The following is a 25,958-nucleotide window of genomic DNA, read 5'->3' on the forward strand; positions in this document are numbered from 1 at the left end:
ACCACTCAACACACTCTGACAGTGGCTGATTCTCAAATGACACCCTATTGCTTATGTAGTGCACTGCTTTTGACCAGGGCCCGTAGGGCCCAATGTAGTGCACTATGTAGAGAATAGGTGCCATTTGGGACATAGTGAGAGACTCATAAGGCATGTATTTATCTCTGTAGCTGTGTTAGGGGAGAATAGAGACTCATAAAGCATGCATTTCTCTCTGTAGCTGTGTTAATGGAGAATAGAGACTCATAAGGCATGTATTTCTCTCTGTAGCTGTGTTAGGGGAGAATAGAGACTCATAAGGCATGTATTTCTCTCTGTAGCTGTGTTAGGGGAGAATAGAGACTCATAAGGCATGTATTTCTCTCTGTAGCTGTGTTAGGGGAGAATAGAGACTCATAAGGCATGTATTTCTCTCTGTAGCTGTGTTAGGGGAGAATAGAGACTCATAAGGCATGTATTTCTCTCTGTAGCTGTGTTAGGGGAGAATAGAGACTCATAAGGCATGTATTTCTCTCTGTAGCTGTGTTAATGGAGAATAGAGACTCATAAGGCATGTATTTCTCTCTGTAGCTGTGTTAGGGGAGAATAGAGACTCATAAGGCATGTATTTCTCTCTGTAGCTGTGTTAGGGGAGAATAGAGACTCATAAGGCATGTATTTCTCTCTGTAGCTGTGTTAGTGGAGAATAGAGACTCATAAGGCATGTATTTCTCTCTGTAGCTGTGTTAATGGAGAATAGAGACTCATAAGGCATGTATTTCTCTCTGTAGCTGTGTTAGGGGAGAATAGAGAATCATAAGGCATGTATTTCTCTCTGTAGCTGTGTTAATGGAGAATAGAGACTCATAAGGCATGTATTTCTCTCTGTAGCTGTGTTAGTGGAGAATAGAGACTCATAAGGCATGTATTTCTCTCTGTAGCTGTGTTAGTGGAGAATAGAGACTCATAAGGCATGTATTTCTCTCTGTAGCTGTGTTAATGGAGAATAGAGACTCATAAGGCATGTATTTCTCTCTGTAGCGTTGTTAATGGAGAATAGAGACTCATAAGGCATGTATTTCTCTCTGTAGCTGTGTTAGGGGAGAATAGAGACTCATAAGGCATGTATTTCTCTCTGTAGCTGTGTTAATGGAGAATAGAGACTCATAAGGCATGTATTTCTCTCTGTAGCTGTGTTAGTGGAGAATAGAGACTCATAAGGCATGTATTTCTCTCTGTAGCTGTGTTAATGGAGAATAGAGACTCATAAGGCATGTATTTCTCTCTGTAGCTGTGTTAATGGAGAATAGAGACTCATAAGGCATGTATTTCTCTCTGTAGCTGTGTTAGGGGAGAATAGAGACTCATAGGGCATGTATTTCTCTCTGTAGCTGTGTTAGTGGAGAATAGAGACTCATAAGGCATGTATTTCTCTCTGTAGCTGTGTTAGTGGAGAATAGAGACTCATAAGGCATGTATTTCTCTCTGTAGCTGTGTTAGGGGAGAATAGAGACTCATAAGGCATGTATTTCTCTCTGTAGCTGTGTTAGTGGAGAATACAGACTCATAAGGCATGTATTTATCTCTGTAGCTGTGTTAGTGGAGAATAGAGACTCATAAGGCATGTATTTCTCTCTGTAGCTGTGTTAGTGGAGAATAGAGACTCATAAAGCATGCATTTCTCTCTGTAGCTGTGTTAGGGGAGAATAGAGACTCATAAGGCATGTATTTCTCTCTGTAGCTGTGTTAGTGGAGAATAGCGACTCATAAGGCATGTATTTCTCTCTGTAGCTGTGTTAGTGGAGAATAGAGACTCATAAGGCATGTATTTCTCTCTGTAGCTGTGTTAGTGGAGAATAGAGACTCATAAGGCATGTATTTCTCTCTGTAGCTGTGTTAGTGGAGAATAGAGACTCATAAGGCATGTATTTATCTCTGTAGCTGTGTTAGTGGAGAATAGAGACTCATAAGGCATGTATTTCTCTCTGTAGCTGTGTTAGTGGAGAATAGAGACTCATAAGGCATGCATTTCTCTCTGTAGCTGTGTTAGTGGAGAATAGAGACTCATAAGGCATGTATTTCTCTCTGTAGCTGTGTTAGGGGAGAATAGAGACTCATAAAGCATGCATTTCTCTCTGTAGCTGTGTTAGGGGGGAATAGCAGGTATCTGTGATCCAATATCCTGTCTGCTCAGTCTATACATGTCCACACAGCAACCAAGGAGAGCGACACACACACACACACAAACATACAGACACAAACACCCACAAACACACATACACACAAACATACACACACACACAAACACACACAAACATACACACACAGACACTCACACACACAGAGATTTTTCTTATCTCTCATCCCTCTCTGTCTCATCCCTCCCTCTCTCTCTCCCCCCTCTGTCTCATCCCTCCCTCTCTCTCTCCCCCCTCTCTTTCTCTCTCTCTCTCATCCCCTCCCCCTCTCTCTCTCCCCCCTCTCTTTCTCTCTCTCTCTCCCCCCAACCCTGAAAACACTCTCGTCCTCCCCAGCCACCCATAAATACTGCATTGCTTTTCACATATACAGAGGAACACTTTCAGACACATTGGATTTACAAAGAGACCTGGGAGGAAAGATATCACTTTTACTGGTTATGTCATCAGTTGTGTAACTGAGAGATGGGAGAGAAATGCATGACTTCTTCCTATCATGGCCTACTTTTAAATGCAACATTTAGATGCTAGACTATTTTATGCTAGGAGTGAGTTCCTATTTCTCGCTCTGTTTCACCTTTGTTCTTTCTTTCTCACTGAATAGGATAGTTCATTGTTGTATGTTTTTTTTTTTAATCAAATAAACATTTGATTGTGTTTGAATGTTTTACCGGGCTGTGTTGCTTTGGGGACATTTTATTTTCGGGTGAAAAACAAATTCAGGACTGACAACAACACAAACGCATGAATAGTGCAAAAGGAGGACAGCAACACGGTGTGCTTCAAACACTTGAGAATGGACCAATCAGAACTGGGTATGATTTGTGAAAGGTGCTGAAATCAATCGTGGCCTTGAACCTCCCTGGAGAAGTTTACATGGTTGTGGTTGTGGTTGTTGTGGTTGTTGTGGTTGTTGTGGTTGTTGTGGTTGTTGCGGTGGTTGTGGTTTTTGTTGTTGTTGTGGTTGTTGTTGTTGTGGTTTTGGAGGTTGTTATGGCTGTCGTTGAGGTTGTTGTTTTGGTTGTTATGGTTGTGGTGGGGTTTGTTGTGGTTCTTGTTGTTGTTATGGTTGTTGTGGTGGTTATTGTGATTGTTTGAGAGTGTAAGGAACATGGCAGAGGGATGGGCTAACAAATAGAGCAGACCATCAGTAGTTTACACACACACACATGCACATGTACACGCACACACCCCCGCACACTCTCTCACACATGCATTTGGCCTCCCTAGACACTAATAGAAAGCATGGTCTGTCAAAAGCATCTGCTTTCTCCTTGTGGGTACTATGATTGACACGTATACACAGACAGCTCTTACACACAGGCAAGCAGGCAGACAGGCAGGCAGGCAGGCAGGCAGACAGGCAGACAGACAGGCAGACAGACAGGTCTGTGTACATGTGTGTGCCAATTCCCACCTGTCTCTCCCTCACACACCAGCTCTCCTTATCTCCCATTCACTCTTCACTATCTTCACCTGGGGCCATGCAGACCCATCTGCAACAACAGATGCACACACACACACACACACACACACACACACACACACACACACACACACACACACACACACACACACACACACACCATCAAAAAACACATACACACACACACACGCTTTTCTCCAGCGGGAAAAAAACGGCCGAAATCTCAATGGGCTCTTCTCCCAGTCCTGTGTGTGTTAACACATCTCCCATCTCTCCAGAGTTTTGGGAAGAATTCTCCTGCCTGATTTCTCATTCATAGAATTTCGGCCCTGGGAATCATTCCGGGAAAACCGTGACATCCCATATTTTCCCTGCTTTGGAAGCATGAGACTGAAACCTTGGTTAGATGGTGTCATGGTGCACATGTCCATGACTTGTAGACAACGACACTGAAACAAATGATTGGTTGAAGAAAGACTCTTTATTGTATCTCGTCAAGGCAAAGTCAAGAGTCCTGAAACCAAAGACAATGTGGGATTGAGTAGCGCATTCCGTTTGCCAGCAATACTTTGACTTAAGGCGCCAAAGTGGAGTGTTTGTTGCGCACGCCACTTACTAAAACAATGTAACTTGTCAACAACGTTTCCAGCGTGTATAAAGCTGCCCATTTAAACGTACATACTCCAGTAATGTGAAATATGTGACTAGAATTACAACCTAAGTGTTGATAGAGTATAATCGTATCATTTAACCGACCTCGTGTGTTTATCTGAAGCGCCGTGTCCTTGTTGAAGTGCCGGTGTGCATGACGCACGAGGCAAATTAGTCTACGAGTCATTGAGGAACATTTATTGGTTGACGGGAATAACCAAAGTGATGAATTGTCGCCGGGGTGAATTACTTCATGAATGTGTATTGTGACTTAAAGTAGAAGTTATGGCACAAGTTATTGAAGTGTGTGTGTGTGTGTGTGTGTGTGTGTGTGTGTGTGTGTGTGTGTGTGTGTGTGTGTGTGTGTGTGTGTGTGTGTGTGTGTGTGTGTGTGTTTATGTAAAACCGTTGTTTATTATATATGTCCATGGGCAATTACTAATTTATGGTAGAAATGTGTTTTGGGGCTATCATGATGGAACATTCCTAGTTGAAGGGAGTTCCTGGAAATAGTACTTAGGTGCTCAGTTGGCTTTTGCCTGGGAGAGAGCAGGCTGGACAGGTAACAGGTTGGCTAGAGTAGAGTTATACCTGGGAGAGAGCAGGCTGGGCAGGTAACAGGTTGGAGCAGGCTGGACAGGTAACATGTTGGCTAGAGTAGAGTTATACCTGTGAGAGAGCAGGCTGGACAGGTAGCAGGTTGGCTAGAGTAGAGTTATACCTGGGAGAGAGCAGGCTGGACAGGTAACAGGTTGGCTAGAGTAGAGTTATACCTGGGAGAGAGCAGGCTGGGCAGGTAGCAGGTTGGCTAGAGTAGAGTTGTACCTGGGAGAGAGCAGGCTGGGCAGGTAGCAGGTTGGCTAGAGTAGAGTTATACCTGGGAGAGAGCAGGCTGGACAGGTAGCAGGTTGGCTAGAGTAGAGTTATACCTGGGAGAGAGCAGGCTGGACAGGTAGCAGGTTGGCTAGAGTAGAGTTATACCTGGGAGAGAGCAGGCTGGACAGGTAACAGGTTGGCTAGAGTAGAGTTATACCTGGGAGAGAGCAGGCTGGACAGGTAACAGGTTGGCTAGAGTAGAGTTATACCTGGGAGAGAGCAGGCTGGACAGGTAGCAGGTTGGCTAGAGTAGAGTTATACCTGGGAGAGAGCAGGCTGGACAGGTAACAGGTTGGCTAGAGTAGAGCTATACCTGGGAGAGAGCAGGCTGGACAGGTAGCAGGTTGGCTAGAGTAGAGTTATACCTGGGAGAGAGCAGGCTGGACAGGTAGCAGGTTGGCTAGAGTAGAGTTATACCTGGGAGAGAGCAGGCTGGACAGGTAACAGGTTGGCTAGAGTAGAGTTATACCTGGGAGAGAGCAGGCTGGACAGGTAGCAGGTTGGCTAGAGTAGAGTTATACCTGGGAGAGAGCAGGCTGGACAGGTAACAGGTTGGCTAGAGTAGAGCTATACCTGGGAGAGAGCAGGCTGGACAGGTAGCAGGTTGGCTAGAGTAGAGTTATACCTGGGAGAGAGCAGGCTGGACAGGTAGCAGGTTGGCTAGAGTAGAGTTATACCTGGGAGAGAGCAGGCTGGACAGGTAACAGGTTGGCTAGAGTAGAGTTATACCTGGGAGAGAGCAGGCTGGACAGGTAACAGGTTGGCTAGAGTAGAGCTATACCTGGGAGAGAGCAGGCTGGACAGGTAACAGGTTGGCTAGAGTAGAGTTATACCTGGGAGAGAGCAGGCTGGACAGGTAACAGGTTGGCTAGAGTAGAGCTATACCTGGGAGAGAGCAGGCTGGACAGGTAGCAGGTTGGCTAGAGTAGAGCTACATCTGAGTTTTGTTCTAGACAGTGAGTTGTTGCCTGAATAGTTTCTACTGAGAATGTGTTTGATTTATTCAATTATTTGTCAACGTCCTGTTTGTTATTTTCTGTACACATTTTATTGGCCAATTAGTCCTGCACCTGTTAATATTGTAAATCAAAGCCTCTAAGAGAGGTAAGCACCAGAACATTCTGTCTGTCTCCTCACTGTCCAATCCGCTGCTTCGATTACTGCTTCACAGATGGATCGAAAATTCCAGAATGATATTACAACGGACATTCAACAGCAGACTTGTATATCTGTGTGGTGGATTTGCATCCATTTTGCACATGTTGTACAGCTATGTAAACAAACTATGAATGAATGAATGAAGTAATGGCATTCTGTATTACAATGAACATTCGCAAAGTGACTGAACGTGTAGACGGATGCCTAATGGTTGTCTTTCTAAAGAAAGTCCTGCTAAATGAGACCTCCACCAGCCTCGTGACTTCCTATCAGTCTGAAAAGGTTGACCTTTTAGCAAATAGAAATGCTTTGAAGACTCCCATATCCATCCACCTCCACACCTGGCTCTCTTTGTCCGCCTGGTCTTCCAATGTTTCCCTTGCTCTCGTTCTGTCTCTATATGTCTTCTCTCAGAGGTCCAGAGACGCGTGTTTGAAGCTCAAGGGCTTTGATGCTGTTATGGGGAACCTAGCTCAGAAATGGATATCTCAACATTGTTTAACGGTTGTCTTGTGGTTGTGTAAAGGTTGTCTGAGGGTTGCCCTGAGGAGCCTTAAGCCTCCCAGCATGCTCCACTCTGGCAGCGCTTGGTGTCGATCCGCCAACTTCTCTCCCATGACCCTCTAGTCCTGCCCACCGCAGGAGGCCCTCCCTAGCACCATACCACTCTAATTTAATGAGAGAAAGAAAGAGAGAGAGAGGGAGGAGAGGCTTGGTTGAACTGTGGGTGGGCTCTGGTTGAAAACGCTCTGGCCTCCGGGCCCTAATTGCTAGAGGATTCCCACAGCTTACCCTACACATTCTCCCTCACTCTCTCTACCTCTCTTCTTCCCCTCACTCTCTCTACCTCTCTTCTTCCCCTCACTCTCTCTACCTCTCGTCTTCCCCTCACTCTCTCTACCTCTCGTCTTCCCCTCACTCTCTCTACCTCTCTTCTTCCCCTCACTCTCTCTACCTCTCTTCTTCCCCTCACTCTCTCTACCTCTCTTCTTCCCCTCACTCTCTCTACCTCTCGTCTTCCCCTCACTCTCTCTACCTCTCTTCTTCCCCTGACTCTCTCTACCTCTCTTCTTCCCCTCACTCTCTCTACCTCTCGTCTTCCCCTCACTCTCTCTACCTCTCGTCTTCCCCTCACTCTCGTCTTCCCCTCACTCTCTCTACCTCTCGTCTTCCCCTCACTCTCTCTACCTCTCGTCTTCCCCTCACTCTCTCTACCTCTCGTCTTCCCCTCACTCTCTCTACCTCTCTTCTTCCCCTCACTCTCTCTACCTCTCGTCTTCCCCTCACTCTCTCTACCTCTCGTCTTCCCCTCACTCTCTCTACCTCTCGTCTTCCCCTCACTCTCTCTACCTCTCTTCTTCCCCTCACTCTCTCTACCTCTCTTCTTCCCCTCACTCTCTCTACCTCTCGTCTTCCCCTCACTCTCTCTACCTCTCTTCTTCCCCTCACTCTCTCCACCTCTCGTCTTCCCCTCACTCTCTCTACCTCTCGTCTTCCCCTCACTCTCTCTACCTCTCTTCTTCCCCTCACTCTCTCTACCTCTCGTCTTCCCCTCACTCTCTCTACCTCTCGTCTTCCCCTCACTCTCTCTACCTTTCGTCTTTCCCTCACTCTCTCTACCTCTCGTCTTCCCCTCACTCTCTCTACCTCTCGTCTTCCCCTCACTCTCTCTACCTCTCGTCTTCCCCTCACTCTCTCTACCTCTCTCCACCATTTGACCTCTCTCTGTCCCTTACTCTCCCTCTCTGTCGCTTCCATTTCCTCCAGCTATAACGTCTAGATATCCTAGATCCAGCTCACACACACAAATACACACACTTATACAGAACACACACACACATACTCCCCACCACACAGCGCCAGTATACAACAACATCCCCTACTTTGATAGTGATTTATAGGTGGTTGTGAGTGTGTGTTCAGGTAGAAATCCACAGGGGGCTGTGTGCACGACTAAACTCCCCTCATTAGAGCTAGAGTGTGCAGCCAGACAGGCTTATTACTCACACAGGACACACACACACTGACACGTGTGTGTGTGTGTGTGTGTGTGTGTGTGTGTGTGTGTGTGTGTGTGTGTGTGTGTGTGTGTGTGTGTGTGTTGTTTGTACTAAACAGTCATTCTCATCAGACTTGCTACTGGCCCTCCAGTACAGTATGAGTCACAGTCCTCAGGCCTCCATCATGTCTGGCTCCTACTAAAGCCCTCGGCAGCCATGATGGCTCCAAACAGCTCCAGACAGCGCTGAAACAGTGTTAAAAACTAGAAAATGTCTCCTCTCACGTGTCTCCTCACTCTTAGTGTGGCTTCTCGCAGAAGCACTCAGAGAGAGAGAGCGAAATGGAGAGGAGGGGGGAGAGAGAGGGAAGGAGAGAGAAAAGTGTGGGATTGAATTATATCCAGCCAGAGGGCCGGCTTGATGCTAATGCGCTAAACTGCTTGGCTCCATCTCTCCCTCTCTCCAGATCCCTCCCTCCCTCTCTCCAGATCCCTCCCTCCATCTCTCCAGATCCCTCCCTCCCACTCTCCAGATCCCTCCCTCCATCTCTCCAGCTCCCTCCCTCCATCGCTCCCTCCCTCCATCTCTACCATCTCTCCCTTTCTCCAGCTCCCTCCCTCCATCTCTTCCTCCATCTCTTCCTCCATTTCTCCCTCTCTCCAGATCCCTCCCTCATCTCTCCCTCTCCAGATCCTTCCCAGCTCCCTCCCTCCCTCCATCTCTTCCTCTTTCCAGTTCCCTCCCTCCATCTCTCCCTCCATCTAGCTCCCTCCCTCCATCTCTACCTCCATCTCTCTAGCTCCCTCCCTCCCTCCATCTATCTCTACCTCCATCTCTCCCTCTCTCCAGCGCCCTCCTCCATCTCTTCCTCCATTTCTCCCTCTCTCCAGATCCCTCCCTCCATCTCTCCAGATCCCTCCCTCCATCTCTCCCTCCAGCTCCCTCCCTCCATCTCTCCCTCTCTCCAGCGCCCTCCCCCCATCTCTTCTTCCATTTCTCCCTCTCTCCAGATCCCTCCCTCCCTCTCTCCAGATCCCTCCCTCCATCTTTCCAGCTCCCCCCTTCATCTCTCCCTCCAGCTCCCTCCCTCCATCTCTACCATCTCTCCCTCTCTCCAGCTCCCTCCCTCCATCTCTTCTTCCATCTCTTCCTCCATCTCTTCCTTCATCTCTCCCTGTCTCCAGATCCTCCCTCGATCTCTCCCTCCAGCTCCCTCCCTTCATCCCTCCCTCCATCTATCTCTACCTCCATCTCTCCCTTTCTCCAGTGCCCTCCCCCATCTCTTCCTCCATTTCTCCCTCTCTCCAGATCCCTCCCTCCATCTCTCCAGATCCCTCCCTCCATCTCTCCCTCTCTCCAGCACCCTCCCCCATCTCTTCCTCCATTTCTCCCTCTCTCCAGATCCCTCCCTCCCTCTCTCCAGATCCCTCCCTCCATCTCCCTCCCTTCATCTCTCCCTCCAGCTCCCTGCCTCCATCTCTACCATCTCTCCCTCCCTCCATCTCTTCCTCCATCTCTCCCTCTCTCCAGATCCTTCCCTCGATCTCTCCCTCCAGCTCCCTCCCTCCATCTCTTCCTCTTTCCAGTTCCCTCCCTCCATCTCTCCCTCTATCCAGCTCCCTCCCTCCATCTCTACCTCCATCTCTCTAGCTCCCTCCCTCCATCCATCTCTACCTCCATTTCTCCCTCTCTCCAGCGCCCTCCCCCATCTCTTCCTCTCTCCAGCTCTCTCCCTCCATCTCTCCCTCCATCTCTCCCTCTCTCCAGCTCTCTCCTTCCATCTCTCCCTCCATCTCTCCCTCTCTCCAGCTCCCTCCCTCTATCTCTCCCTCTCTACAGCTCCCTCCCTCTCTCCAGCTCCCTCCCTCCATCTCTTCCTCTCTCCAGCTCCCTCCCTCCATCTCTACCTCCATCTCTCCAGCTCCCTCCTTCCATCTCTTCCTCCATCCATCTCTACCTCCATCTCTCCCTCTCTCCAGCGCCCTCCCTCCATCTCTTCCTCCATTTCTCCCTCTCTCCAGCTCTCTCCCTCCATCTCTCCCTCCATCTCTCCCTCTCTCCAGCGCCCTCCCTCCATCTCTCCCTCTCTCCAGCGCCCTCCCTCCATCTCTTCCTCCATTTCTCCCTCTCTCCAGCTCTCTCCCTCCATCTCTCCCTCCAGCTCTCTCCCTCCATCTCTCCCTCCATCTCTCCCTCTCTCTAGCTCCCTCCCTCTCTCCAGCTCCCTCCCTCCATCTCTCCCTCCATCCAGCTCCCTCCCTCCATCTCTACCTCCATCTCTCCAGCTCGCTCCCTCCATCTCTTCCTCCATCCATCTCTACCTCCATCTCTCCCTCTCTCAGCGCCCTCCCTCCATCTCTTCCTCCATTTATCCCTCTCTCCAGCTCTCTCCCTCCATCTCTCCCTCTCTCCAGCGCCCTCCCTCCATCTCTCCCTCCATCTCTCCCTCTCTCCAGCGCCCTCCCTCCATCTCTCCCTCCCTCCATCTCTCCCTCTCTCCAGCTCCCTCCCTCCATCTCTCCCTCACTCCAGCTCCCTCCCTCTCTCCAGCTCCCTCCCTCCATCTCTTCCTCTCTCCAGTTCCCTCCCTCCATCTCTCCCTCCATTCAGCTCCCTCCCTCCATCTCTACCTCCATCTCTCCAGCTCCCTCCCTCCATCTCTTCCTCCATCCATCTCTACCTCCATTTCTCCCTCTCTCCAGCTCTCTCCCTCCATCTCTCCCTCTCTCCAGATCCCTCCCTCCATCTCTCCCTCTCTCCAGCTCCCTCCCTCCAGCTCTCCCTCTCTCCAGCTCCCTCCCTCCATCTCTCCCTCTCTCTAGCTCCCTCCCTCCAGCTCCCTCCCTCCATCTCTCCCTCTCTCCAGCTCCCTCCCTCCATCTCTCCCTCTCTCCAGCTCTCTCCCACCATCTCTCTCGCTCCTCTCTGGGCTCAGGTTAACATATTGGAGTTTTCAAACAATACCTGCTCTTATTTTGACAGATTATCTTTCTAAAACTCCCAACTCACCTACTACACACACATACACACCCACACACAGGTTCAGATATCTACACACCCTGAAGGGTCCGGCCAATCCGAGAGCTTGTTAGACCCCAAACCATAATCGATGAAGGGATGTTTCTCCTGTTGTCTTTTTATCTGATAGAGTTCGATGAGGCATCCCATCTCTGACTCGCTGCTAGGTAATCTGTCTTTATGGTGTGTGTGTGTGTGTGTGTGTGTGTGTGTGTGTGTGTGTGTGTGTGTGTGTGTGTGTGTGTGTGTGTGTGTGTGTGTGTGTGTGTGTGTGTGTGTGTGTGTGTGTGTGTGTGTGTGTGTGTGTGTGTGTGTTGTTAAGCCGACCACTGAGAGTAACAAGTCTTTTCTCTCTCTCTCCCCCTACTGTAGCCATGCATCTGTTTGGTCTGAACTGGCAGATGCAGGAGACAGAGGGCTACGGCTTTGAGAACGGTCAGGGGAGGTCAGACACCACACCCAACACCATCACTGCACTGTCTGCTGATAACGGTAAGAGGCTAGAACACACACACACACACACACACACTGCCATCATTCATCCCGGCCCATTATCCAAAGGCATAGCCCAGCCACCAGCCAAATGGTGTGTGTGTGAAGACTACCAGTCACACTCTCACTGAACACTTCATAATGCAGTCACTCTATCAAACTCTATTTGCCACTGACCTCCAGACACACACTGTATCTTCATCGGACACACACTACAGCTCTAATAACACACACACACTTTTTGTAGCTGTCTTACACAGCAGTGTTTCTCTCTATCGATCCCTTTCTCACACCAACACACATACACCTTTGTAACACACACACCTTTTCCATGTCCACCATCACTCTGAATCCCCTGTGGAGGGGAGAGGGGATGGTAGTACTGCAGGTATTTGAGGTAGTACAGACTCTGTGTTGGTCTCTGTTGTTCTGGAAGTGGACTGACCTTACAAACTAAGTCTATGACTGGGCAGCAGAGAGCTGACGAGAGCAGGGTTTCTTCAACTATGGGTCAGGACCCAAAGTGGGACCTGGGCATGTGAGAGGTGTGGTCGCGAGTTATGAGAATACATCTATAATCACACACTTTTTCTTCTTCATTTGGGTCGAGTGCAGGTTCAAATTAGCATAGTAGAGATGAAATAAACCCATGACACTGGGCCATCATACTGCAGAGAGCTGAGGAGTGAATGGACTAGCATGAGCCCCAGTACTTCCACCACCGTCTCATCTCCCACTGTGAGACAGGCTTAGTTTGCGTCCCAAATGGCACTCTGTTCCCTATTTAGTGCACTACTTTTGACCAGGGACCATAGGTCTTTAGTACAAAGTAGTGCACTGTATAGGGAATAGTGTGCCATTTGAGATGTAGATTATCTGCTTCTTGTGCCCGTGATTTGATCGGTGTCCATGCGTCCCCGTGTGCTCCTGTCCCTCCAGTGCTTGTGTCCCCGTACAGGGGAGGGTAGAGTCGTTCTCCTCCCCCTCCTAACCTTCGCGGACACAATTAGGTTGATACTTGTTTAGTTCTAAGACCAGGCCATCGCTCTCTTTTATTTTCTCTCGGATTCTCTCTCTCTCTCTCTCTCTCGAACAGTGACTGTCACCACCATTCAGACAACATTCAGACAGACAGATCTCTAACTGAGGTGAACTGAGAGGCTAAAAACCACTGTGGAGGAGGAGGAAAAGGAGTGGTCATGCTAACATGATAGTGTTTACATTAACGTGAGGAAGTAATAAACGCTCTCAATCTAATGAGCTCTTCCAGCCCTCATCATAACAGACTAATTAACACCGCCATGCCGCCACTCAGCACATCACTTCTAATCAATACAAATCCCTCCCTCCTCCGTTCTCTCCTCCTTCAACTAACCTTGGCCTCCTCTCTCTCTTCCTCTTCCTCTCTCTCTGTGTGAGCCGGAGCCATCAACGATCTGCAGTGACAGCCTATGGCTTTGTTCACTGATGTGAATGAATGGACTACCACACATAGACATGAGCACACACACAGATACAGACAGACACACGCAGACACACACAGTGCTAGAAAGGTAAAGTGCATCTAAACATACATGCACACATTGATAAATATACGCTGACTCTCCCTTCACAGTGAGTGTGTGTTTGTGTGTCTGTCAGTGATGCGCGGGGTCAGCTGTTTGTTGACCGGCACCTACACGCAATTGCTAATAACCTGTCTGCAACCGCCCGACTATGTGTGATAAATAGGAGGCATGCACCCGACCCTAACCCGCTAATATACAACATGTGCTGAACACTTCCTTTTTTTTGTCCTTTTTGCCTCAGTGGATCGCCGTGAACTTTTTCTGCCAAGTTCCCAAAAGTATTTTGCTATTGGCGTGTATTTGGCACATGTACTGTTAGGCCCTAAGGCTTAGGTTTACGCCCTAATGTCAGATCTAAATCATGAAAGAAAAACCTCAATGTATCATATAGATATGAATTGCACAAGAATTATCATACATTTATGGATTTTTTTTGATGGATCGTTTTCTCTTTATCCAACCTGCCGGCCACCCACCCGCCCTTCATCCACAAAATCTTTCATGACCCTAAACCTGCCCGCCCCGCGGATACAGGAGTGGGGATCTTAGTTTGATCACCCTGTTGCAGGAGAACCCTACAACTTTACAAATAATTCTAAAACTTGTTGTGTGTTTGAGGTTTAAAAAGCTTCTGAAGTTTGTAATTTCCACTTTGAAATTTGAGACTTGATTTTCCCCTACAAAAAATGTCCGTTAATTATAATCCACATAACAATTTCTTGTTGCTGTAGGATTATTTTCCTGCTGTAGCAAACTGGCTCAGATTAAGATCCCACATCTGTATAATCACGGGGACTGTGGGCTATGAGTCAACCTGCGCATCGTGTGTGTGTGTGTGTGTGCCAGTGTGTGTGTGCCAGTGTGTGTGTCCAGTACCTATCGCTGGACTGCATGTTGTTGTTCACCTCTGTAATAGGCAGGTAACCTAAAAGCACTCTCTCTATAAGAGAGTCTACCCAGGGGGAGGAAGAGCAGGGGAGCAATCACTCACTCTCACAGATGATTGGAAGTGTTGGATTGCGTTGCACTGGGCGAGAGGAAAGGGCTTTGTTGACAGGTCTATATGGAGTGACACAGCAACGTGTAGAAGACAGTGTAGTAAAGCTAGCAGACAGTGTCGTAAAGCTAGCAGACAGTGTAGTAAAGCTAGTAGGGAGTGTAGTAAAGCTAGCAGACAGTGTAGTAAAGCTAGCAGACAGTGTAGTAAAGCTAGTAGGGAGTGTAGTAAAGCTAGCAGACAGTGTAGTAAAGCTAGCAGACAGTGTAGTAAAGCTAGCAGACAGTGTAGTAAAGCTAGCAGACAGTGTAGTAAAGCTAGCAGACAGTGTAGTAAAGCTAGCAGACAGTGTAGTACAGCTAGTAGAGAGTGTAGTAAAGCTAGTAGAGAGTGTAGTAAAGCTAGCAGACAGTGTAGTAAAGCTAGCAGACAGTGTAGTAAAGCTAGCAGACAGTGTAGTAAAGCTAGTAGACAGTGTAGTAAAGCTAGCAGACAGTGTAGTAAAGCTAGCAGACAGTGTAGTACAGCTAGTAGAGAGTGTAGTAAAGCTAGTAGAGAGTGTAGTAAAGCTAGCAGACAGTGTAGTAAAGCTAGCAGACAGTGTAGTAAAGCTAGCAGACAGTGTAGTAAAGCTAGCAGACAGTGTAGTAAAGCTAGCAGACTGTGTATTAAAGCTAGAAGACAGTGTAGCTAACTAGAATGAAATACTCATGTTACATTCACACAATCTTATGCATTAATGATGTATACACACACACACATTTATAGAACTGTGGATAATGTATGGTTTGCCGTATCATTTTAGTAAGACCTTAGCTGTGTTCGAATACCCATACTAACATACTGTATACCTCATACTTGATGAGTAAATACTACATACTATATAGTATTAGTTCATTTCAGTACTGTATACTGTAAACAAACGGTATGCTTTCAGTTGACCGTTCTAGCTCTTGGCGTGTCTACCGGAAGTTGATGCTGTTGCTATGCAACCTCTTGCTAGCTAGTTAGCATAACAAATTACTAGTTAGACATTTTACGACTTTGGGTGTGTTCTTAAATTCAATGTGGAGTGCCAGAGTGCGCTCGTAAATTCAGAGCGTTGTCAGATTGTCCGTTTGTAAATTCAAAACGTTTCGCTCTCGGAGTGCACACTGGACGTTCAGGACGAGGAGTAGTGTTGATTTGAGCGTTCTGACCTTACAGCTGCTGTCAAGCTAACGTTGGCTAGCTTGCTAGCTACTTCCAGACACAAATTAGACCACTCAGACTATTTTACTTGCCCTAGCAGGCAGTTTTCATGTTATCCAGCGCGTTGGTAACTGTAACTGTGCTGCTGGCTACAATTGAATTATGCTTTTTTGACGACCGTTTACTGACACCGGCCATATTCAACGGGTGTTGAGCGCTTGTAAATTCATTATTCGTAATCGGAGTAGATAGCCAGAGAGATTTTACGAAAGCACCCGAATGTCCATTGAGAACGCACAACGACTATACTACACCATTTAGCTAATATACTGGCAAGTTTGATGTATAGGTAGCCAACTAATGTTAGGTAGCTAGCAAACATACCGGTACATACTGCTGTAATGATATGCTACGTGGTTCGTGAGTACAGCGTAGCTAACAAAATGTCAGCCAACATAACGTGTAAGGTAACTTATTTGAACTTTATTAAATTGCTAAACATTTTCTTAACATTTGTCATAATCAGTTAAAGCAAGGAATTTGTATCCGCTCTCGTTGTACTTCGGCTGCATATTTTCCTCTATTTTCTTCCAATCTGAAAACGATGTGAAGCCACGCCCATTTCCTGAAGAATTGCATTATGGTCCCTAAAGTACGGAAATAGTGTCCCCTGCGTGTATGCTTCATATTTTGGCGAATTTAGTACGACATCCGAGAACTTTTGGGATACTATATACAGTTGAAGTTGGAAGTTTTCATACACTTAGGTTGGAGCGTTAAAACTCGTTTTTCATCCACTCAACAAATTTCTTGTTAACAAACTATAGTTTGGGCAGGTCGGTTAGGACATCTACTTTGTGCATGACACAAGCAGTTTTTCCAACGAATGTTTACAGACAGATTATTTCACTGTAACACAATTCCAGTGAGTCAGAAGTTTACATACACTAAGTTGACTGTGCCTTTAAACAGCTTGGGACATTCCAGAAAATTATGTCATGGCTTTAGAAGTTTCTGACAGGCTAATTGACATCATTTGAGTCAATTGGAGGTGTACCTGTGGATGTATTTCAAGGCCTACCTTCCAACTCAGTGCCTCTTTGCTTGACATCATGGGAAAATGAAAATAAATCAGCTATGACCTCAGAAAACAATTGTAGACCTCCACAAGTCTGGTTCATCCTTGGGAGCAATTTCAGAACTCCTGAAGGTACCACATTCATCTGTACAAACAATAGTACGCAAGTATAAACACCATGGGACCACACAGCCATCATACCGCTCAGTGAGGAGACATGTTCTGTCTCCTAGAGATGAACGTACTTTGGTGTGAAAAGTGCAAATCAATCCAACTGTGAAGCACAGAGGGTGGCAGCATCATGTTGTGGGGGTGCTTTGCTGCATGAGGGACTGGTGCACTTCACAATTAGATGGCATCATGAGGGAGGGAAATTATGTGGCTATAATGAAGCAACATCTCAAGACATCAGTCAGGAAGTTAAAGCTTGGTCACATATGGGTCTTCCAAATGGACAATGACTCTAAGCATACTTCCAAAGTTTTGGCAAAATGGCTTAAGGACAACAAAATTAAGGTATTGGAGTGGCCATCACAAAGCCCTGACCTCAATCCTATAGAAAATTTGTGGGCAGAACTGAACAAGTGTGTGCGAGCAAGGAGGCCTACAAACCTGACTCAGTTACACCAACTGTCAGGAGGAATGGACCAAAATTCGCCCAACTTATTGTGGGAAGCTTGTGGAAGGCTACCTGAAATGTTTGACCTAAGTTAAACCATTTCAAGGCAATGCTACCAAATACTAATTGAGTGTATGCAAACTTCTGACCCACTGGGAATGTGATGAAAGAAATAAAAGCTGAAATAAATCACTCTCTCTACTATTATTCTGACATTTCACATTCTAAAATAAAGTGGCGATCCTAACTGACCTAAGACAGGAACTTTTTACTAGGATTAAATGTCAGGAATTGAGTTTAAATGTATTTGGCTAAGGTGTATGTAAACTTCCAACTTCAACTGTAGCTCCATTCTATGACCAATAATATTATATACTCAATCACGTCACAAATAGTACGGTTAGTGCGGTTAGTATGAGTATTCGAGCTCTTGTCTTCCTCCATGGCATCATGTGCAATCTGATCAGTGTATTTGATCTGATCTGTGTATGTCATCTGATCTGTATATGTCATCTGATCTGTGTATGTCATCTGACCTGTGTATGTGATCTGACCTGTGTATGTGATCTGATCTGTGTATGTGATCTGATCTGTGTATGTGATCTGACCTGTGTATGTGATCTGACCTGTGTATGTGATCTAACCTGTGTATGTGATCTGATCTGTGTATGTGATCTGATCTGTGTATGTGATCTGATCTGTGTATCTGATCTGATCTGTGTATGTATAGCTGTCAGAGCTGGTGGTGTCTAGCCTGAGCTGAAGCTGCTGCATTATCACACAGCAGTATGACCTTGTTCATCCTTGTCCTTGTTGATGCACCACATAACCCTGATCAACCACATGATCAAGAGAGAGGCTTTCTCTACTTCTGTGTTGATCTAGTTCTATCAGTGATGTTCCAACAATTAAGAGCCACTAATACAGATTACTGTTTGATTACTAGCAGTAATCTGACTCCCGCAACACTCCCGACTCCTGACAACCCTCAATACATTGGCAACACTGTTGAGCCATAGTAGATTATAACAGAGAGAGAGAGCCAGACATTCTAAGAAAGCATCTATGTATCTACTGTTGCACACAGTAAAATGTTATGTTGATGGATAGTTAGTTTTTCTTAACTTAGTGCGCTGATAAATAGATGTTCATCTTTTTTCTCATGTAGGGTGGACTGTTCAATACACAGCATGATATTGATTGTGTTACTATTCAAACACATCTCATCTTTACTGCTTGAGGGCAGCAGAATCTCATAAATACCGTAAAACTCTGCCATTTAATTAGAAGTTTTACGTTATGAGGTCATTTTTTACCCTAGCTCACAGAGAGAGGGAGAGAGAGAGAGAGAGAGAGAGAGAGAGAGAGAGAGAGAGAGAGAGAGAGAGAGAGAGAGAGAGAGAGAGAGAGAGAGACAAAAATACCAGTGTTTCACTAGCAAGCAGCATTTTGTGTCTAATTGCTTCTTTGGACAGTGGAATGGCCCTTTGTAAGCATGTACTGCACCACACATTATCTCTCTCTCTGTGGCGTTATGAATCTCACAGTTCTCCTGAACCATTCACACATACAGTGGGGCAAAAAAGTATTTAGTCAGCCACCAATTGTGCAAGTTCTCCCACTTAAAAAGATGAGAGAGGCCTGTAATTTTCATCATAGGTACATGTCAACTATGACAGAAAAAATGAGAGAAAAAAATCCAGAAAATCACATTGTAGGATTTTTTATGAATTTATTTGCAAATTATGGTGGAAAATAAGTATTTGGTCACCAACAAACAAGCAAGATTTCTGGCTCTCACAGACCTGTAACTTCTTCTTTAAGAGGCTCCTCTGTCCTCCACTCGTTACCTGTATTAATGGCACCTGTTTGAACTTGTTATCAGTATAAAAGACACCTGTCCACAACCTCAAACAGTCACACTCCAAACTCCACTATGGCCAATACCAAAGAGCTGTCAAAGGACACCAGAAACAAAATTGTAGACCTGCACCAGGCTGGGAAGCCTGAATCTGCAATAGGTAAGCAGCTTGGTTTGAAGAAATCAACTGTGGGAGCAATTATTAGGAAATGGAAGACATACAAGACCACTGATAATCTCCCTCGATCTGGGGCTCTACGCAAGATCTCACCCCGTGGGTTCAAAATGATCACAAGAACGGTGAGCAAAAATCCCAGAACCACACGGGGGGACCTAGTGAATGACCTGCAGAGAGCTGGGACCAGAGTAACAAAGCCTACCATAAGTAACACACTACGCCGCCAGGGACTCAAATCCTGCAGTGCCAGACGTGTCCCCCTGCTTAAGCCAGTACATGTCTAGGCCCGTCTGAAGTTTGCTAGAGAGCATTTGTATGATCCAGAAGAAGATTGGGAGAATGTCATATGGTCAGATGAAACCAAAATATAACTTTTTGGTAGAAACTCAACTCGTCGTGTTTGGAGGACAATGAATGCTGAGTTGCATCCAAAGAACACCATACCTACTGTGAAGCATGGGGGTGGAAACATCATGCTTTGGTGCTGTTTTTCTGCAAAGGGACCAGGACGACTGATCCGTGTAAAAGAAAGATGAATGGGGCCATGTATCGTGAGATTTTGAGTGAAAACCTCCTTCCATCAGCAAGGGCATTGAAGATGAAACATGGCTGGGTCTTTCAGCATGACAATGATCCCAAACACACTGCCTGGGCAACGAAGGAGTGGCTTCGTAAGAAGCATTTCAAGGTCCTGGAGTGGCCTAGCCAGTCTCCAGATCTCAACCCCATAGAAAATCTTTGGAGGGAGTTGAAAGTCCGTGTTGCCCAGCAACAGCCCCAAAACATCACTGCTCTAGAGGAGATCTGCATGGAGGAATGGGCCAAAATACCAGCAACAGTGTGTGAAAACCTTGTGAAGACTTACAGAAAACGTTTGACCTCCGTCATTGCCAACAAAGGGTATATAACAAAGTATTGAGATAAACTTTTGTTATTGACCAAATACTTATTTTCCACCATAATTTGCAAATAAATTCATTAAAAATCCTACAATGTGATTTTCTGGATTTTCTTTTCTCATTTTGTCTGTCATAGTTGAAGTGTACCTATGATGAAAATTACAGGCCTCTCTCATCTTTTTAAGTGGGAGAACTTGCACAATTGGTGGCTGACTAAATACTTTTTTGCCCCACCGTACACCACAGGTCCTCTGAACCAATTCTGCAATAATTAATGGATTCTTAACAACAGCTATTGTCCATTGGTAACCGTAGCAGACCAGTCGATTCCCCCGTGACCGCCATTATTCCCTTCTGAGGAAGCCTATAGATCTCTCTCTCACAGACACACACACTGTGTTACTGTAAGTTATAATATTACTGGAAATTACTGGTAGTGTGTGTGACAGTGAGCCGGGGTTCGTTAATGTGGTGGTGACAAAGACTGAAATGGCGTGTCTGGACTATAGAAATAAAATAACTGAGACCAGGCTACTGTTCTGCCTACTGCCTCATTAGAATAACCATACCACAGTACAAACAGACCTGAAACCAGGCTACTGTTCTGCCTACTGTCTCATTATAATTACCATACCACAGTACAAACAGACCTGAGACCAGGCTACTGTTCTGCCTACTGCCTCATTCGAATAACCATACCACAGTACAAACAGACCTGAGACCAGGCTACTGTTCTGCCTACTGCCTCATTTGAATAACCATACCACAGTACAAACAGACCTGAGACCAGGCTACTGTTCTGCCTACTGCCTCATTAGAATAACCATAACACAGTACAAACAGACCTGAGACCAGGCTACTGTTCTGCCTACTGCCTCATTAGAGTAACCATAACACAGTACAAACAGACCTGAGACCAGGCTACTGTTCTGCCTACTGCCTCATTAGAACAACCATAACACAGTACAAACAGACCTGAGACCAGGCTACTGTTCTGCCTACTGTTCTGCCTACTGCCTCATTAGAATAACCATACCACAGTACAAACAGACCTGAGAACAGGCTACTGACACATTACAACATTACTGTAGCAACCTAGTGCCTCATTACAACATTACTGTAGCAGCCTAGTGCCTCATTACAACATTACTGTAGCATCCTAGTGCCTCATTACAACATTACTCTAGCAGGCTGGTGCCTCATTACGACATTACTGTAGCAGCCTTGTGTCTCATTACAACATTACTGTAGCAGCCTAGTGCCTCATTACAACATTTTTCTAGCAGCCTAGTGCCTCATTACAACATTACTGTAGCAGCCTAGTGCCTCATTACAACATTACTGTAGCAGCCTAGTGCCTCATTACAACATTACTCTAGCAGGCTGGTGCCTCATTACGACATTACTCTAGCAGCCTAGTGCCTCATTACAACATTACTGTAGCAACCTAGTGCCTCATTACAACATTACTGTAGCAGCCTAGTGCCTCATTACAACATTACTGTAGCAGTCTAGTGCCTCATTACAACATTACTCTAGCAGCCTAGTGCCTCATTACAACATTACTCTAGCAGCCTAGTGCCTCATTACAACATTACTCTAGCAGCCTAGTGCCTCATTACAACATTACTCTAGCAGCCTAGTGCCTCATTACAACATTACTCTAGCAGCCCAGTGCCTCATTACAACATTACTGTAGCAGCCTAGTGCCTCATTACAACATTACTCTAGCAGCCTGGTGCCTCATTACAACATTACTCTAGCAGCCTGGTGCCTCATTACGAGGACGTTATGAGGATTACCATCTTAATCTGATGGCTGAATTCAGGCCGCCGCTAACAATCTAAACAGCTGTATTCAAATGCATAGTGATGATGCCTTCCTCCATTCACTTTCATCATTACAAGTGCATACTACTTCATCATGTTGTCCTAAACTGGAACCATATTTCTGTCATTCAGAATGTTAATCTAATCTCTCTCTTTGCTCCATCCCCTCCCCACTCTCTCCCTCTATCTAGGTAAACTAGGGGTGTTCCTGCAGGAGAACAACACCATAGACACGGGGGAGGTGGACGTGGGGCGCAGGGCCCTTCAGGAAGTCCCACCAGGGATCTTCTGGCGCTCCCAGCTCTACATTGACCAGCCCCAGTTCCTCAAGTTCAACATCTCAGTGCAGAGGGATGCGTTGGTAGGGGTCTACGGCAGGAAGGGCCTGCCCCCCTCACATACACAGGTAGGAAGGACACCACACACACACACACACATTAGGTTGGAGGTGTAATTGGACTGTCACACTCAAACATACAGGTAGGGTGGCATCTCAAAGCTCATTGGAAGAGACGATCCAATGTCCCTCCCCTCCAATGAGCTTTGAGAGGGAGGCAACACATTGAGGAATCAAGCATGGGAGGCATCAAGGATATGAAGGCTAGTTAAGTTTTCAGACATGGCCAATGTATCATCTTTAACAATGGCAGACATATTCCTCAAGGGCACGGCAGAGACACTCCATGCAGCCTCCAAATGAAGCACACACACACACACACACACATTCTCACTCACTCTATCGCTCTCACTCTCACACTCACACTCACACTCCGACTCTCTCTCTCTCACACACACACACACACACACACACACACACACACACACACACACACACACACACACACACACACATACACGTACAGACTCACACACACACACTCCAAATGAAGCGGCTAAAGCCTAAAGAGGTAAATGGCAACAAAGGTCTTCACAACGCTGCACGTCAATACCCCAGAGTGGAGCGAGAGCGTTAGCAGGCGCCGTGGCATTATTTGCTCTGTGTGGTAATCAATATGTTTCTTTAAGACGTTGGAGAGGACATAATGAGGGGATATTGACGGACATGTTGGATGAAGGCTGAGGAACAGACAGGGAATTAAGAAGTGCTAATTTTTCAGGTTTGGTCTCTGTGGATGCACAATGTGGATGGTGTGTGTGTCCGTGTCAGGAATGACTATTTTTCTCTTTTTGGGGAGAAAAGCATTCTTTCCATGAAGGACTCATTAGCAGAGAATGGTGAAAATGTTAATAGAATCAATGTTTATGGCCACTGTGAGATATAAAACGTTAAAGGCCAGAATTGAAAGGAAAAAGTATCCAAGTCGTCCGAGGCCAACCGTTAGTTCAACGTTAGTTCAACGTTAGTGCAACCGTTAGTTCAACCGTTAGTTCAACCGTTAGTTCAACCGTTAGTGCAACCGTTAGTTCAACCGTTAGTTCAACCGTTAGTTCAACCGTTAGTTCAACGTTAGTTCAACGTTAGTGCAACAGTTAGTTCAACCGTTAGTTCAACCGTTAGTTCAACCGTTAGTTCAACCGTTAGTGCAACCGTTAGTTCAACCGTTAGTTCAACCGTTAGTTCAACCGTTAGTTCAACCGTTAGTGCAACCGTTAGTTCAACCGTTAGTGCAACCGTTAGTTCAACCGTTAGTTCAACCGTTAGTTCAACCGTTAGTGCCACCTTTAGTGCCACCGTTAGTTCAACCGTTAGTTCAACCGTTAGTTCAACGTTAGTTCAACGTTAGTTCAACCGTTAGTTCAACCGTTAGTTCAACCGTTAGTTCAACCGTTAGTGCAACCGTTAGTTCAACGTTAGTTCAACGTTAGTTCAACCGTTAGTTCAACCGTTAGTTCAACCGTTAGTTCAACCGTTAGTGCAACCGTTAGTGCAACAGTTAGTTCAACCGTTAGTTCAACCGTTAGTTCAACCGTTAGTTCAACCGTTAGTGCAACCGTTAGTTCAACCGTTAGTTCAACCGTTAGTTCAACCGTTAGTTCAACCGTTAGTGCAACCGTTAGTTCAACCGTTAGTGCAACCGTTAGTTCAACCGTTAGTTCAACCGTTAGTTCAACCGTTAGTTCAACCGTTAGTGCCACCTTTAGTGCCACCGTTAGTTCAACCGTTAGTTCAACCGTTAGTTCAACGTTAGTTCAACGTTAGTTCAACCGTTAGTTCAACCGTTAGTTCAACCGTTAGTTCAACCGTTAGTGCAACCGTTAGTTCAACGTTAGTTCAACGTTAGTTCAACCGTTAGTTCAACCGTTAGTTCAACCGTTAGTGCAACCGTTAGTTCAACCGTTAGTTCAACGTTAGTTCAACCGTTAGTGCCACCTTTAGTGCCACCGTTAGTTCAACCGTTAGTTCAACCGTTAGTTCAACGTTAGTTCAACGTTAGTTCAACCGTTAGTTCAACCGTTAGTTCAACCGTTAGTTCAACCGTTAGTGCAACCGTTAGTTCAACCGTTAGTTCAACGTTAGTTCAACCGTTAGTTCAACCGTTAGTTCAACCGTTAGTTCAACCGTTAGTGTAACCGTTAGTGCAACCGTTAGTGCAACCGTTAGTTCAACCGTTAGTTCAACCGTTAGTGCAACCGTTAGTTCAACCGTTAGTTCAACCGTTAGTTCAACCGTTAGTTCAACCATTAGTGTTGAAGGACTAGAAACAGATGAAATGGAGTCAAGGTGAAGCTTTGCTGTTTTCCTCAATGCTCCTTTAGTCTTATAGTGTGTGTGTGTGTGTGTGTGTGTGTGTGTGTGTGTGTGTGTGTGTGTGTGTGTGTGTGTGTGTTGTCCAGTATGACTTTGTGGAGCTGCTGGACGGCAGTCGCCTGATCACCAAGGAGAAGCGCGGGCTGGTGGAGGTGGAGGGCGTGTCAAGGCGGGCGCGCTCGGTGAGTGTGCACGAAGCGGGCTTCATCCAGTACCTGGACTCTGGCATCTGGCACCTGGCCTTCTACAACGACGGGAAGAACTCAGAACTGGTCTCCTACAACACCATCGTCATAGGTCAGTATGTGTGTGTGTCCGCAGCGTGCGTCAGCTCTGCGTAGTGTGTGGCCTCGCAGTAAGTGGCTGGAGAGTTGAGGCCCTACATCAAAGCACAGCACACACTCCTTAGTGGCCCGTTCTCTCTCCCTCTATCTATCTCTCTCATTATCTCGCTCTTTCTCTCGCTCTCTCCCTCTCTCTTTCTCTCTCTCATTCTCTCGCTCTCTCTCTTTCTCTCTCTCTCTCTCGCTCTCTCCTCTCTCTCTCTCTCTCTCTCTCTCTCTCTCTCTCTCTCTCTCTCTCTCCCACCCTCTCTTCCCACCTGCCAAAGAACAGGGTAGAAATTTGACTGCCTTAATCAAAGCACTACTCTCTCTCGCGTCTCTGTTATAATGGAAATTAAAATGGATTGTTTGTCCATCCATTTTACGAACGCTATAAAGGTTGGACAAGCCCCTGCAATAAGCACCAGAGATGGCGGACGGTTGTGGGAGGGTCGTGTGGGCGTTGTGGCAAACATTTGACCTGACTTAATAGCTTGTGTATTGCATTTCCACATCTCTCTGTTGATTTGGAAACGTCTGAAACTCCACCTCTTTAAAGAGTACCTTAAATAATCCCACAGCACAGCATCAACAGAGCACAGACACACTCACTCACTCACTCACACACACACTCACCAGCTCTCAACATTTAGCTATATTGAGAAGTCCTGTTTGGCAGTACATGGATCTAGTGTGTTGGCTTGATATTTTCTAAACCACACTATGACATGCCTGGTACAACTTCCTAACCTGGTTCATGTACCAAAAAGAGTGAGAGACAGGAAGGCGGAGCGAGGGCTGAAAGGCATGGTAATTTTGGCCCAGTGGTGTAGAGGACAAAATGATTGGGGGAAGAGAGTGATAGAGAGACACAGGAAGAGATGGTGAAAGGCTGGTAATATTGGCC

General features: G+C 46.3%; 1 protein-coding gene across 4 annotated transcripts in view; it reads left to right on the forward strand.

Moving 5' to 3' along the window:
* Nucleotides 1–25,958, forward strand: part of LOC139374734 (teneurin-3) — a 320,057-nt gene that overhangs the window by 199,732 nt on the left and 94,367 nt on the right. For all 4 annotated transcript variants that reach the window (XM_071115855.1, XM_071115856.1, XM_071115857.1 and 1 more), the window contains 3 exons: nucleotides 11,679–11,798; nucleotides 22,210–22,424; nucleotides 24,815–25,025. In XM_071115855.1, the coding sequence (XP_070971956.1) occupies nucleotides 11,679–11,798; nucleotides 22,210–22,424; nucleotides 24,815–25,025 (546 nt within the window). The remainder of the gene's footprint in view (nucleotides 1–11,678; nucleotides 11,799–22,209; nucleotides 22,425–24,814; nucleotides 25,026–25,958) is intronic.

Source organism: Oncorhynchus clarkii, chromosome 19, assembly GCF_045791955.1.
Source record: "Oncorhynchus clarkii lewisi isolate Uvic-CL-2024 chromosome 19, UVic_Ocla_1.0, whole genome shotgun sequence".
In the NCBI taxonomy this organism is placed as follows: domain Eukaryota; kingdom Metazoa; phylum Chordata; class Actinopteri; order Salmoniformes; family Salmonidae; genus Oncorhynchus; species Oncorhynchus clarkii.